The sequence below is a fragment of the Perca flavescens genome, chromosome 8 (genome assembly GCF_004354835.1).
Source record: "Perca flavescens isolate YP-PL-M2 chromosome 8, PFLA_1.0, whole genome shotgun sequence".
Lineage (NCBI taxonomy): Eukaryota > Metazoa > Chordata > Actinopteri > Perciformes > Percidae > Perca > Perca flavescens.
Window position 1 is genome coordinate 22,277,152 of NC_041338.1, and position 16,257 is coordinate 22,293,408.

The 16,257-nt window shown below is 38.6% G+C and overlaps 1 protein-coding gene and 1 non-coding gene across 2 annotated transcripts in view; both read left to right on the forward strand.

The window, feature by feature from the left end:
* Nucleotides 1–2,004, forward strand: part of megf11 (multiple EGF-like-domains 11) — a 77,638-nt gene extending 75,634 nt beyond the window's left edge. The window contains exon 26 of the mRNA XM_028585147.1: nt 199–2,004. Within this exon, the coding sequence (XP_028440948.1) occupies nt 199–374 (176 nt within the window). The 3' untranslated portion in view covers nt 375–2,004. The remainder of the gene's footprint in view (nt 1–198) is intronic.
* Nucleotides 2,005–7,294: 5,290 nt separating this feature from the next.
* On the forward strand, nt 7,295–7,366 carry trnaq-cug (transfer RNA glutamine (anticodon CUG)). Its single transcript has one exon. It is a non-coding gene; the product is annotated as a tRNA-Gln (tRNA).
* Nucleotides 7,367–16,257: the final 8,891 nt, after the last annotated feature.

Sequence of the window (16,257 nt, forward strand, 5' to 3'; positions counted from 1 at the left end):
CTCTCTGGTCATGTCCCCTGCTGTGAGCCTGTACAGACTTTGTAAGCCTTAATAAGAGGAAATGTGAGCTGCCTCTCTATTGCATGCACCTTTCCTTTCTCATTTCTTTCCTCAGCCAGTAACTCCCACTCTTCAGCCTCAGTGTTTCTCACATACCTCTTCTACTTTTTTCCTTCCTTCTTTCCTAACTTATCCCAGAGCCAACGGTGAGTGTCCTGCAGGGGCCCAATGGAATGGCTACTGGCTTCTCCCAGAGTCCCTATGACCTTCCCCGCAGCAGCCACATCCCCAGCCACTATGACATTCTGCCCATGCGTCACAGCCCCACACACACACCCTCGCCACCCCCAGAAAACCCCAGCTCCCTGCTCTAGAGGGCACACCCTCCACGCGGCTCTGACAGGGTGTCGGTATCCAGGCAACGTTCAGCCAACTTTCAACCAACGGTTCTCCCTCTGTCTCAGAGTTTGTTCAATTAGATACTGAGATGTTGAGATAGAGGGACAGCCACAGCTCTTCTAACACTCTTTCTATGGGCCTGACGGAGGGAGAGGAGGAAAGAGTGTCCCACACACCAGCGACCATTCACCCATTTTATTTTCTTATAGAACTGGTCACTCAAACTGCTGCCCGGCCTCTTTATGGACCTCCTGAAGTGGAACCTAATAGTTCCAAACAGCGCTAAGGGCAGCATACATGGATTGGGTGGACAGATTATTTACAGGGCGAGAGCTATCCTCACGCTCATTTTTAGCCCATGAAATAGGTTTACTATTCAAGGGCAGCCAAGAGTTTACAATGCCCCCTAAACAGAAGTGATTTTCTCCACAGAAAGGTAGGTATAGCAACCTTGACCATTTCAAAACGTGAAGATATACAACATACATACATCAGAGCTCATGAATTGTCACTGTGTGCAGCTGCTGCAGATCACAGTACAGCTGACATAAGGAGATTATGATCTTCTGCTCTGAGGTGAAGAAAAGTTCAGTCAATCAATAGAGAAGTTCTAAATGTTAAACACGGAAACCTGGCTGAGAGTGAACCAAGTCTGATAAAGCATGGATAAATAGTAAACTTTTGTAATGGTCTTTTATTCACTGTTATCCAGTAACAATCACACAGCTAATATTAAGGTGATCCCTGTGTGTAACTCAAGAGCCTCTTTTAAGTTGCAGTGCAAATGAGGCGCTGTGTATCTGGAGATGTGTTCAGGTAACCAGTGTTAAAGCATTATAACATTACTAAGAGATAAATACATACATTAAGTCTCAAGTTTAGATTTCCCCCCACACTGATGAAGTAATCAGATATTGTGTTGTTTTCTGTGTGGAATTTTTCTTGCAAATGTCTTAGTTTACTTTTTTTTTTTAAATATTGGGTGTTAAGAAGGGATTGCTTTGACCTTTTATGTTTTGTATTTTTCAAGCTAATTGCTTTATTTATTAATTTGTATTAGTGATGGTAAATTTTTATCAATGTGACATTAGAATTTAAAAAAAAGATGAGCATGATCAGATAATGGATGCCCACTGATGTAGATAACACACAATTTATCTTCTTGTGAGATGATCAGTGTCATTTTGTGTGTGTTTTTGAAGTTACTTAAAATGTTCTTTCTCTCTGACTGTAAATTGAAAATAAGGTTTCATCTGACCAATTCAAGACCCACGGTTACCCTGTGCAGTATTTACAAAGGGAAACACACTATGTAAAAAAAGAGGAAAAAAAAAAGAAAAGAAAAAAAAAGTCCATTCAAAAAATATATGTTTGTATTAGGCAAATTAACTTATTTATTAATTGAACTGAATTTCTTCATTCACTATGTGAATTCCATTTCACCCCTGTAGAAGCAATAACATGTTGACAATCGATGCCCAGACAGCATTTCATTAGTGCTTGACATTATGACATCTTTGACCGGTGTGGTGACAGTGGATCATATTTTATGTGAGTATTTTTCCTCCGAGGAAGGTTTTTTCCAGTTGCTGTCATATCAAAGCTGCTTGTTGTTTTGGTACATAAGTTTCAAATTAAAAGCCTATTCTGCCGTCAGAAACCAGTTTTGGTCAGGTTAATACCCTACATATAGATACAAGATTAATTTACTACTCATGTCAAGTGTTAGACAGGATATGTCCCTCTTCATCTGTTGCTCTGAATATTGAAATGGCATGACTACAAATGTTGATGAGACTGATGAATGAAGGATTCCACTCTAACAAAAAAGGAAATGTTAATTAAGTCTGTTACTGGGGTGTCAAAATGTGGTCGAGAGTCTATGGGTGAGGAACGTCATGGCCACACATTATTCTTGTTAAACATCTTTCAGATTCATGAAAAGGGACATTTTGACAAAGTGCTCTCAGATTGAATAAGCTTTTTCAGAGGACTGACAACTACAAGATTTATACATTTTAGGCTTCACAGTTCTGTGCAACTGTGATTTAAACAGCATTTTATTGTTTTAAAGTCTGTGAAGATGTTTTTAAGATGTCATTTTATTTCTCTATAACATTTTTATATAAAAGGTATAAGCTAATTATATATGTATATCTAATAATATGATGCATAGCTTTATATACAACTAGCCAGCAGTGTATAAAGTAGTTACAATGATCTCCACCTTGACTACATCATTTAAAAGCTGCTTGCATGTTAATGTCTCAATCCAGTTATAAAAATATAACATATCTCACATAATGATAACTTTTACTTTTTAGAGAACTTTTACTTTTTATACTTTAAGTAGCCTACATTTAGCTTATATACTTTTACGTCAGTAAAATTTTGAATGTAGGACTTTGACTTGCAACGCGGTATTGCTATGTTCACTTAAAGTATCTGAATTCTTTGTTCACCACTGCACAGCCGACGCCACCAATGTTGCATTACTAATAACGAGTTAACAACTCTGTCTGATATCAGGCAAGACCATCACTGCAGCAAGGTGAGAAGTGACACCACTGGATGTCTGCAAAGACTAGATTTTGGTTACTTGGTGGTATAATCTCCTGTCACGTGTGCAATAGATAACACTTAATTTGATTTTTTAAACTGTTTTCTTTAAATTGTTCATTTATGAGTTAGACTAACTATGTTAACTATGCAAATATTAAACAGTCAACCACATAGACAAGACATAATAGAAACAAAATCATATTGTATTAACCTTTTAATGTGACTGGTATTTTATGCATAGTATCACCTCATACGACTAGACTTGTGTCACACACAACACTAACATTTAAAAGCAATTTATCGCTTGCTTACTGCAGTCTTTTCTAGGCCCTAACTGAACTACTGGCTCAGGTATTTATTGACCTCAGCCACAACACCAACACTATAACAATGGAAACATGCATCTTATGCAGTAAAAACAATGTGTTAAGCCTGAACTGCCTGATGCATAAAAGAGACATTGTGGGAATTGTGGATAATTATTAAGAAAGTTGTTTTTACTGAAATGGGATGACTGCCGTATGATGGGAACTGGTAGAAGCTACAGTGAGCCAGCTCACTACAGTGGAGGAGTGCTGGTTGTCCCTCACTAGTAAGGAGCAGGTTTCCCGAGCTCCACAGAGGATTGGATAAGCTGCTCAGCTGACAGCCAACAAGACTTGAGTGATGCGTCACACAAAGGAAATGCAGCCAATATAAGTCAAGAAGTTAATGGACCAAATACAACCCAGTACTCCAGAGAGAGCTAAAAAGAAAGAGAAGCATGAAAAGACAAGGTCACACTGCAGCAGGGGGAGCACACCAGAGAGATTTCGATTTTGCAGCTTGTTGAAGACCCTCTCAACAAATGTGATTTTTTCACAGCTCAGAGGGGGCAGAGAGTTAACAACAGAGATTTTATTTCACTTTTTAGATGTCAAATTGAGAGCAGGGCTGAAACTGAAAGGTGAAAAGCTCAAACTGTGTAAAAATCAAATGTCTCTCAGCACGACGTCCTACTAAAAAGGAACTTAAACAACTACTCATGTTCAAAAGCAGGTACTGCTGCTGCTGGGGAGCTGCTGCTGCCTTTCAACTGAGTCACTGTGACAGAAAAAAGAAAGATTTTTGAATTATTGACTCATTGTCATTCTGCAACGATCTGGATTAGGTTTCAATGCAAAGTACATTGTAAAGTTGTATTTCCCTCCTCTGCTCAAGAGGATTATTATATTTTTACTGACACATAACATCTGTAAAATACAATACTCTGTCATTTCTAATTTAGGAGCATCAACTGTGTCAGAGAAAGGATTTTTTTTTCTTTTGTTACATATTTACATCTTAGGTATAACATTAATTCTGACAGTTGAAAAAACACATTCCTTCTGTTCATATTCTAATTTAAGTGTGATGTGTGGAATAATTAAGTTACACAAAGTTTGCATATTTTTAATTAACTCACTATTTACATACCGTATGTATGTATGTATGTATGTATGTATGTATGTATGTATGTATGTCCCGCACAAGCTAATTATACTGGCATGTTTTTTGGTGTAATAAGGCAAGACAATTTTATTGAACATAGCACAAACAAGTATGTATTTAAATGAAAGTTCCAGTCCAAATCCAATCCAAATTTATTTATAAAACACTTGACTAAAGTGCTGTACAATCAGAGAGAACAAAAAGAGAGAAGAAGAAAGAACACATCACAAAAACAACAAAACTTCACAGAGGAAAATGGTTTGCAGGGGAAATAGTACTTTTAGGTTGTAAAGTACAAAGCCCTTGCCTATCTACCAAACTAGCAGATAATGTCAAATTGTAGCACAACACCTAACATTAGCAAAACAAGTGTGAGTTTCTTTCCAGACCAAGACCAACGAAACTTAGTTTCAGTGGGTTCATACAGTATAGGTGCAACACATTGAATTAAACAACCTGAACAGTGTATCAATTCAAAGTAGGACTGTCTCCAGGCTGAATATTAACATGTTGTAAAATATTGCAGAGGAAAAGAAGTACTGCATAGACTGTCCCTTAGCTAATGCAGGCCTTGGGCATAATATGTTCTGCTGCAGTCAGCCTGTCAGCTATATCTTTCAGCCAAAGCTGTTTTTCACAGAAGCTGCCACTGGGAAGCGGCTATACCTCTAAATGCTCCGACAGAGTTGCACCTTTGGTTAATTCTCAAGAGGCTGCACCTGGATGCTGACCACACTGCTGCTGGATAACCTGTCACTTTCACTTCAGTCTGACATCGACTGTTTAGAGCCAGTGTGGTAGATGTATGTGGGGTGAGGAAAAATGAACATAAAAGATTTATAAAATGACTAATACATGACTACATCTGTTAAAGTTTGTATCTACCCGATTAATTACTGCCAACAGGACTGTAGTCAGTGCTCAGTTTAATAATGCTTTTATATAAAAATTTACCATTTGACTGCAGTCTCCTGTGGATGAGTCCATAGCAAAGCTCAGCTGCAGATCTTTATTGTGGTCACGTCCTGTTACAGGAACTGTGAGGATCCATCACACCAAGCTGGATCTTTACTTAGCCACTCTTAATGCATAATCAGTATTCATTCCAGTCAGGGGGTTCATTTTCACCTCTTCCATGTCTATATAGTAACTGCTCCCAAATTCTGATCAAAATGTACTTTGGCACACATAACTCCACACAAATAAGCCCTTTAACAAAGTAAGACTGGAGCAGTTGCTATATGGACAAAAGATTTGTCTAAATCAGACTAATCAGAGAGGTCAATACATGGAGGAGGACTGAGAACACTCTGGTCGTTTCCACATTATTTCAAAGCTGAGGCAGACTTTCATCTGAAATGTATTTTTATTATTGGTATTATGTGGTGTTTTGCATTAGAAAATAATCTGATTAATACTAAGCTAGTCATAAGTTTGGAGGAATTTTGCAATATCATCTATAGATGCATGCATGTTAAATGTTCATATTTAAATTTAAATCAGTAATGTTTCAGGACATAGACAAACAAGGGTTGAAAGGCCTATTGGCCACCAGGGGGCAGACATGGTGGCCTTATGTGTTTACAGTGGGTGAAGAAATTAAACCAATGACAAGTGAGAGTTCTCTTTCTCTATGGGTGCTTCTCGATTATTGCCTCCCCACTAAAATCACAGAAAATACAACTATTTATTGTAGCTGTTCTGCAGTGATGGTTGGGCCGAGCATTTTGAACTTGCAGGGAAGGTGTCCAAAGAACAATGGCTGATTTTGTATAAGACGTGGCATTGTGACTGTTGAGCTTTGAACTCGCAAGCTTTTCAGTTCAAAGGCAAACTCTGATCTTAGTGAGCTATTGTCTGGACTGATTAATCAGAATCAGGTGTGTTAATGCAGACACACATTTAAAATACCCAGGGCAACACAATGCCTGATTGGATATATGTATGATCATCTTGCAACACCTTGGACTCAAACTCTGAACCACAGAGGACGTAGGCAGGTTCTGAGCTCAGGGAGCTAGTAGCTGGGTGATGGCACAAGTGGCATTGCAACACTTAGTAGACAAGGAGCAGGCTTGCATGAAAATGCAGAATTTAAAGCTACTGTAAAAAAAAATATTTCTTATTAGAAAATTCTGAGAATTTGTGTACTTGGTTAAGACAACATAGAGATGCCTGTAATTTAAAAAAGGTCAATAAATGCCAAACTGATGTTTAAAGACTTTCTATTTTGCATTGACTGCAATGCGTAGATGAGGACACAATTAAAAAAAAAATGTATTCACTTTTTGAGATAAAATTCTGAAATTTTGCACACCAAATCTACAGCGATTTTTGGATGTTGTGAATTTTTTACATGAACATCAAACATTTCATCTGGAAGAAATTGCAGGATATGTTTACACTACTTTTTGCACTATGGGCTCAATGTTTGATAAATCCAAAAATTTGAATGGTAAATTTGTCAGTTGACAGTCTGAAGATGAAGTTGCCCAAGTGATAGACTTTAAAATTGCTACTAGGTAACAGCAGATAGTTACTGCTCTGTTGGGGCTACAGTTTGGCATAAGTTGCAACGCTGTAGCATATACAGCAGATTTTTTATGAATTTTTAAAGTTTAGAATTTTAGATGGCTATTGTAGCGCCAAATCGCACTGAGTTTGGCCTAGAACTGGACTTATGTGCAAAGTTTGGTGAGTTTCCATGGTTTTCGTGCATGGGAACATGGATTTCTGAAGAAGAAGAAGAAGAAGAAGAAGAAGAAGAAGAAGACCACGCAGTTTCGCTGCTCAACTCCTAATAAGAAACGATGAAGGCAGCAACTTGGTCTGTATGTATTATGGCGTGCCTCTCAGGGCAAGTGGTTCCATGGTGTAATGGTTAGCACTCTGGACTCTGAATCCAGCGATCCGAGTTAAAATCTCGGTGGGACCTGAGTTTTCATAATCATCAAGCTTGTAGGCTACAGGCAAAGCGAAAGAAAACAGTATAATACGATACGCAAAGCAGCTGTTTTCAAACTTTTTTAAGCGATTAATATTCGTGAAGTCTTGCTACTAAAAGTAAAAGGAGTAGCCTAATGCTCATATTATTTATATGCTAATGAAAATTTACTACGAAACCAAGTAGCTACACACATTCCAAAGTGCTCATGTTATGCTCATTTTCATGTTCATAATTAGCCTGGTTGACACCAGACCCTTCTCAGTTGTAACTGAGAGTTGGTCTGGGCAAGCTTCATTCGCAGCGCATTTCCAAAGGGGTGTCACCAAGGGGGTAAGCTTCGCTTCAGAACGCGAACCTCCGATGGCGCCATTTTGTTGCTACAAAGCGATCACTTCTTGTTAGCATTACACTGACCGCCATTTTTTTTTTACGTCACTTGACTGCGAAAAACTTTACATCTGAAGCGTTTAAAGACTCTATTTGTCCATTGTTTATTTCTAAAGAAACACGACAATGTATAAAAGGCTCCATTACCTTGTACCTCACGTTATGGCTCCGTATCAGACGTTTTTGAAAAAATAAGCTAACGATTGTGTCATAACCAAGTGACTTACTGTCGCACTGTAGAGGAATTACCGTATAGTACAGGAGAAGCTCACAGGCAGTTTCGACTTTACATTAGCTGTTTAGGTTTAATTACTAATGTTAACTAGCATGTTAGTTAGCAATAATTAGCCTGTGCTTATGTTATCTCCTTACATATACCTACGCTCTCCGTCTCTGTAAGATTGGAAATGATTCTCTTGTCACAGCTACCAGAAAACTTACAACTTTCAGACACGTTGCTCACGTCACATTTACGTTGTCTCTGTCAGTTGGAGGCTGCGCAGTAAAGCAAGAGATCACCGGAAAAGTGCTTCTAATAGCCTTCACTGGTCTCCGTCCAGAGCAACGGGGTCTATTGGTCCATTTTATATGTCAATGGGTGTCACCAACGGACACCGCTCAAATGCCTCTGGGCGCAATTGGATAGTCCTTCAACCAATCAGACCAACGATCCGGGTGACTAGCAGCGACAGCGGCAGACTGACTTGCAGAGCAAATCTCAAATTTGCCGGAAGTTCATCAGGGTTTTCCCAGGCTAGTTCATAATTGTATTTGGAGGTTAAATCTTTTTAATTTTAGGTTTAATTTTCAAAAAACACCATATTTTTGTTGTACTGCACATTGCTGGAGCTCCTCTTTTCACCCTGTGTTGAGCTCTCTGTTTTATCTACAGAGTGAGGCATCACACTTCTATTCCATCTTTGTTGGGAGTCGCACATGCGCAGTAGCTAGGTAAGGACTACTCAGTCAGAAGCAAGGGGGTAAGCTCAAGGGGGTAAGCTTCGCTTCAGAACTCAAACCTTCTATGGCGCCACCTCCCGTTAGCATTCCACTGACTAGCATTCATTTTGACGTCACTTTGACAGCAAATAACTTTACATCTGAAGCGTTTAAAGACCATTTGTCCATTGTTTATTTCTAAAAAAAACACGACAATGTATAAAAGGATCCATTACCTTGTATCTGACGTTATGGCTCCGTAGCAGCCGTTTTTGTAAAAATAAGCTAACAATTGTGTCATAAGGCTCTCACATATAAATAGTATGGGTATATTGTACATTTTCTGAATCATCAGAGTGCCTTGAGTATTGAAGTTGTTGAGTTTTGTGTCCCTGGTTTTCTGTCATGCCCCAGGGAAAAAAGAAAGCACACAGTTTAGGCTGAAATTGGGAGAAAATGTGTGTTATTTCTGGTTTAAAGAAGTCATGTGACCTCTGTGATTGACAGACAGATTCAGTACTGAAAGCCTAAAAGCTCCCCTTTCCAACGATACCCAGCACCATATTATAGAATATTGACAATATCCCTACCATGAGCCTAAACCAGATATAGGCTACACCAGATTTCAAAAACGGAATTTATCTTAGGGGGTTAGTAACTTCATTAGCTGAAAAAAAGTGATTCGCTACCACCCCTGCACTGCTATCTTGATTTTTCTAGTACTAAGGGTGTATACCTTGCCAAAAATCACTATGAGCCTTTGTCCCCCCCGATGATACCGATCAACCCCCCTGGCTCATGGACTAAGTGACTTACTGTCGCATATAGATGAATTACCGTACAGTACAGGAGAAGCTCACCGGCAGTTTCGACTTACGTTAGCTGTTTAGGTTTAATTACTAATGTTAACTAGCATGTTAGTGATCAATAATTAGCCTGTGCCATACGCAGAGTTTATGGGGGGGGGCAGGTGGAGCACTGCCCCCCCTGGTAGCTGAAACGGGTTGTTTAAAAAATGAGTGGAATAATTAGCCTACTTCTGGCATAACCTGATATTTTATAAATACTTTAAATAACACAAAACAACTAAATGGTGATAGGTAATACATCTGATTTCATATAGGTCTACTGCTTTAGTAAAATTAATATTTTTTCAGGGCTCTGGCTCTCACCTGAGACCATTGTCGACGCATATGCAGGACGCAAAAAACGATAATTACTGTTGCACTAGTCTGGACATTTTACCGTGCCCATGTTGCAATAAAGGTTAGCCTACCTAAATGTGTATATAAATTTGCTGTCAGCTTACTAATTGATTGCGCGTTTTGTATAGATTTGGACTTTTATACGTGTTACCACTTTGTTTAAACGGCGAAGTTCACCTCATTCACCTGTTTGGAGCTGGCTGGTGAAGGTGACGCTTGTATAGGCCTTGCTGGATACACCGTGACTCTGTTTGTGGATCTACTGATCGCTGTGGATTACTTGTTTTCATGTTATTGGATTACGGCAAAATACAGATCTTTTTTCTTAACGTGTCTTAACGTTTTATGGTGTGATTGCGCTTGGTTTCTGCGTTTGGAGAGGCATCTCAACAGACTGTAGGTCCAACACTGATTCTTCACTGTTAGCCTACATGTTAGTTGAATTTAAGTGTCGGGGCATTCCGCCACCGTCTGTCTATTGTGCTCCAACACAGCCGTGCCGCAATTGGATTTCATAAGGGCGAATTGTTAAATTGTTACAATGTTATTTCAAATCTGCTTTAAAAAATAAACATATGTTTATTTAGCATGTTTGTTTTGTCCATATGTGCTCATGCTGTGTTCCCAGGTCTCAGCTGCTACAATGAGTTTTTTTTTTTTGTTGCCCCCCATGGCTCGAATGTCAAACTCCACCTATGGCCTGTGCCTATGTTATCTCCTTACACTCTCTGCCTCTGCAAGATTGGGAATGATTGAGATTTCTCTTGGCACAGCTACCAGAAGACTTACAACTTTCAGACAGGTTGCTCACGTCACATTTACGTTGTCTCTGTCAGTTGGAGGCTGTGCAGTAAAGCTAGTGATCACCGGAAAAGTGCTTCGAATAGCCTTCACTGGTCTCCGTCCAGAGCAACGGCTCTGTTGGTCCATTTTATATGTGTCAATGGTCAGAAGCAGAGTATGAGGGCGTGCCACGCTAGCAGCTAGGTGAGCATCATAACGTGTGTTACAAAGTGACGCACGTTCGTCACGGAAGTAAAGGCTGGACTACAATAGAGCCGTTTGGAGCAGTTTGTGAACAGTGTTTTCTATTGGAGATGGTAAGTCCCTTTGGGGTGGACTTTGGGCTTTTTCACTTTGTAAACCTATAATGTGCACAAAAAGATATATAACACAATAAAGGAAAGGGAAAAAAACAAAAAGCATAATATGAGCACTTTAAGTGAAAAATAAAAAAAGAAAATTCAGAATTATGTGATTGCTTTACAATAATGAAGAAAGAGGCCTGCAGGACATTGAAAGTTGAAAAATAATAAATGAAAAATTGTGACCCCTTGGTAACCTGTTTTGCATGACTCTTAGGTCATGACCCAGAATTCTAAAAAAACAAACTGGTGTGGCTTGCATGGCATATTACCAGCATTGTGATGAGCTTCTTGTATTTTCTGATATGCAGTATTTTCTAGTTTCATTGGGCTGGCCGGTACACGAGCTTGCAGCCTTATTGAAGCTCATTTCAAGAGTTTTGAAAAACATTTTTTATTCCTCCTGTAAATTATACCATCAACAATAGGCTCAGACCATCAACATTATAAGGTAATTTCATCTGTATTTTTCAGCAGGGGTATTGACTTAATCAGTCTATAATTCATAGTGCCCTTATTAATCACAACAGGCTGACTCACACCTCAAAGATGACCAAAGCAAAGTCTTCACAATATTGGTCTGATTTCAAATCTCAAAATAACCCCCAACACAATTGATTCTTCTTTTGTGAATATCCTGAGTGAAAACAGATGATGCTGTTCCTGTAAAAACTCCTCTCTGTCTGTTGCATATTTGTGAAGGAGGCTCGGACTATTCAAATATCCATGTTCTACTCCTTCTCTTTGCAATTGGTAGTCTACCTTTTCAAAATAGGCGGTTGCCATGGATGCTCTGCTTCCCCCTTTTGACAGCAGAAGTATTAGTCACAAGCCTTCATCACAGGCTTCATCTTTCCATTTGCCTTGTTATTTGATAGAGTGGAACGACCACAGAAGCTGACTGTTTTTTATCTATAGCTCTTACCAAAACATGTGATTTGCCATGTAGTCATGTTTCTGAAGAGGCAATTACTTAATTGTCTCTTGTTTTAGACAGTAACCAATGCAGAATAGTTTGCAGTTACAATAGGAAGTCAGAGATCATGACTGATAATAAATGATGATCATCTGTCTGTAGTTGATGAGTTGGGTGTACTACTAGATGGGTAGTGAGTTACTGAGGAGGAAGTGGATATATATTCCAATGGGTGTACTGTGGCTATACCCTACACCACTGCCTGTCTGTTTTAAAACAATTGTCAGCTGCCCATATCCACATTGAAAATGTTTTTCTTGGTGTAATCATTCCTCTTGTTCATAATGGACATTAGAGTTCCCTCATTAACCTGCTTTCAGTACAAGTGATGGAGGACAAAATCCACACCCTTCATTTTGTGCAAAAAAATGTTTTCAAAAGTTTATCTGAAGTTGATTTGAGGCGTCAACAGCCAGAGTGAGAAAGATCAAGTTAAGTGTTTTAGCACAAAATTGCCTCCGGTGCAGCTAAGCAAAGAAAAACCATAAAAAACTGCCCTGGGAAACACAAAGAGGGGAAAAAAGACTTTTGAATTTGTCTAACTCAGACTGTTGAGGCCTCATATTACCTTCAGATAAACTTTTGAATTTGTTCAAAATGTGCACAAAATGAGGATTTTTGTCCCCATTCATCTACATTGGATGCACTTTAGGAAGGAACATTGTAATGTGAATATTGTTTTAAAGGTGCAATATGTAATATTGTGTGTAATACTGGCAGCTAGCGGTTAAAATAGTTACTGCACTACCAATTCAAAATACTGGAGAGTCGTCTCCCCCGCCCCCTCCTGCCCAGACTCGAAGTTCACGGGGGTTGCCAGGCTGAGACCGCAGCATTCACAACAATGTAGCTGGACGCTTTTCTCACATAGCCAGACATTACTCCACAGCACAGCCGAGTAGCTAACGTTAGATGCTGGCTATATTGACAGTCATAAAAGCCCGTGCTCACGCGGAGCTCTGTAACCAACTAACAGACACACTTTTTCAGCTTAAAATTACAGTATGAACCGCTAAAAACACAACAACCTCACTGTCCTCTCCACACGCCAGTCAGGCACACTTCCTCGGCTTAGAATTACAATACGAAACGCTAAAAATACCACTACCTTGCCGACGGAACACACTTCATTGGCTTAGAATTACGGCAACAATCGCTAAACACAGTGCAAACTCACAGTCCTCTCTTTCCGATTTACAGCCCCCCTCTCGTGGTTTAAAATAACTCACCGTTGTCGGCTCCAGCCGCTGAAGAGGCTACACGCTGTAAACAGCCATGGGCTTCCCGGTAACGTTAACAGTTAGCAGGGTTAGCATGGCGGCGTTAGCCAGGACCAGTCGGGATCACTTTACTGGCTATGTCTCAATTGTTTTTGCGAGTAACCAACTCGGTTACTCTAGCTATATAATTCAATGTGAGTACACAAATGTTGAAATGACAAAAAATGCCCGTCCCTAGTAGCTGTGATAAATTAGCGTGGAGCTAATGCTTACCGGTTCAGGAGAAAATAAGCCAACTCTGCGTCCTTTTTGGGCTCTAAGCTGTCTCCATCTTTCAAATACATCTCCAATATTTACCAGGGGTTTGTTACGCCTCTGGTCACGCAACTGTTAGAAACATGCTGTTTTTTTTTTTTTATGTCATGTAGAATCTATCTCCGTTGATCCTGTTCGTTTGTTTGCTGCTTTCATGGCTGTACTAACGTTACAGCTGTAGCGTGCTGGGTTTACGTTTTTACAGGTATATCTGGCAACCCGGCCTGCCTGTCAAACTGGGCCGTTGATAACAACACACAGATCAAAACATAAACATAAATTCCGTCACGGAATGTCAATTTCAAAAAGAAAAAATACTGAAATTAGCATTGTTGTCAGAAAAGATAGTATTTCAGTTTAACATGTTTCCTTAATATCGGATGAGGCATTGGTGTCATTTTTGGATTTATTACAGTACAAATATTACATATTGGACCTTTAAGTCAGAAAAACTATTCAACCAACTTTTCAGGTAAGCTGCAGATACTTACTAAATAAACAAACTGTTCCTTGAGCCTTTTTTTAGTTTATTCATTTGTTTATCCAAGCAACACAATCGTTGTAGATTTGGAGACCTCTGCTGTAATCTAAATGTGTAGCTATAGGGGGAAACTTGAATTTGTTGGGCCTTGAGCCTTTTTGAGTTTGTTTATTTATTTATTTTCCAGACAGCAATATAAACGTAGATTTGGAGGCCTCTGATGAAACCGTCCATGAATTGGACGCCAAATCAAGTAGGATGTTGGGAAATTAAGGTAAAGTCTAAATGGAAGTAATTTTATAAGTAGAAGACGGGTAAGAAGTTCTCCTTAAAACTGCAGATACAGTAGTTAGCAAATAGTTTGAATTTATATGAATCATTGTAACGTCAGAGATTGGACCTGTCCAATCCATGTATCACTTCCTGTGAACCCTTTTACATCTGAAATAACATCTCTGTGTGATGAGAAAGCCTTGGAGGAAGGCAGATGATGATTTTCCTTTATACACAGATACGCTTGACTCTAGTCAGCTTTCAATCTGTGTATGATTCAATCTCATAGAGACAAATTAAATCTCCAGACAGTCTCTTGTAGTCTGCTGACTAGGCAATCAATTTGGAGTTTTCCAGTTATCATCCAGACACTTCTGTTAATTTCTTGTATTTATATAGATTTTTTTTTATTAAATCAGAATCACGCAAAATGTGATGGGATCATTCATAGACTTTACCTCTCTTATTTCCTATTTTTTTCATCTTCTCATCATCTCTCAATTTTAGCATGTCTAACATTTTGGATTTGGTGTCTGTCATGACTACAAACGTGCAATTTCAATACAATGTGGATTTCATTATCATAAAGATTACAACATCAAAGATGACACAGCAGTGTCTGAGTCTGTGATCTTCCGGTATACAAATATGGTGATTTGTCCATGTACATGTCAACAAAACTGTATGTCTTGGTGATCACCACACAAGGGCAGTAGAGGGCAAGAGAATAGGCTATGTTCTCTCTGGCCACAGGCACGGCCACTTTTCAGCACCAATTCAGCTGTTCCAACCATGAGACAGTCTGAATGCCAACAGAAAAGTTGAATTCCTGCCACAGTCCGAGTCTAAGTGAAACAATTGTTAGTTGTATTCCTTCATGTTCCTCACTTCTAACATTTTAGAGATTATCCCACCCCATATACTATACCATTTCAGTAAATGTTGGGGTGATCACCACTCTTCACTCACCACTTTTTCACACTAGACTATACATGTTGTGTTTCTGTGATGTAGATATCATTAATACATGTTTCTTTATTTGGTTTGTAGCCAGGTGACCAAGTACAGAAAAAAATATTGTAATGGCTGTGTCTCCCAGACTAAAAGGTTAAAATAAAAATGTTTAAGTAAATAAACCATGTGCATGTTGTTTTGGCAGAAAGATATTGCTATCTTTATCAGAGGTGTGAAAGTTGCCATTATATTAAAAAATGTATCATAAACAGTGTACTGTTGTTATTGTTATTATTATTAAATTAACTAGTGTCAGCTTTGGAAAATCATGTGCTTTTTGTGGAAATTTGGGGGATTTAGCAATGTATTCTACCATTTCAAGGTAACACTTTATATTTTATGGTCTGACTGCATGTATTATTTACACTCGATTTATTTAAATGTAACTACTTTGAGGACACCAAAAAGCACTCAGAATTTGATTCCTGGGCATGTTGAGAAGGCTGTAGAATAGAGCTGAAACACTTAATTGATTAGCCAATTGACAGATTATTAATTAAGCAACTATTTTGAATACAAAATAATCTTTTTTTATGCAAAAAGCCCAAAATGTATTATATATATAATATTATTATTATTATTATCAGATGTGAGTATCGGATGTTTTTGTAGGTAAAAATAAATTGATTATCTTTGGGTTTTGGAGTGTTGATTGGACAAAATAAGACATTTGAAGACGTCACATTCGACTGTGTAACATTATAACAGGCATTTTCCACTATTTAGCCTACTGACATTTTATTGACAATTAGGCCTAATTGATTATTTGATTAAAAAAAAAAAAAGATCAATGATGAATTTTAGTTGTAGCCCTTATGTATGTGAAAATATAATTCAACAGATAGCTGCAAATTCAAATAATCTATTTTTGTGAGAAGTGAGATGGTATTCTTGGTATCTGGTCGAATTTTGGTGGCCCATAAC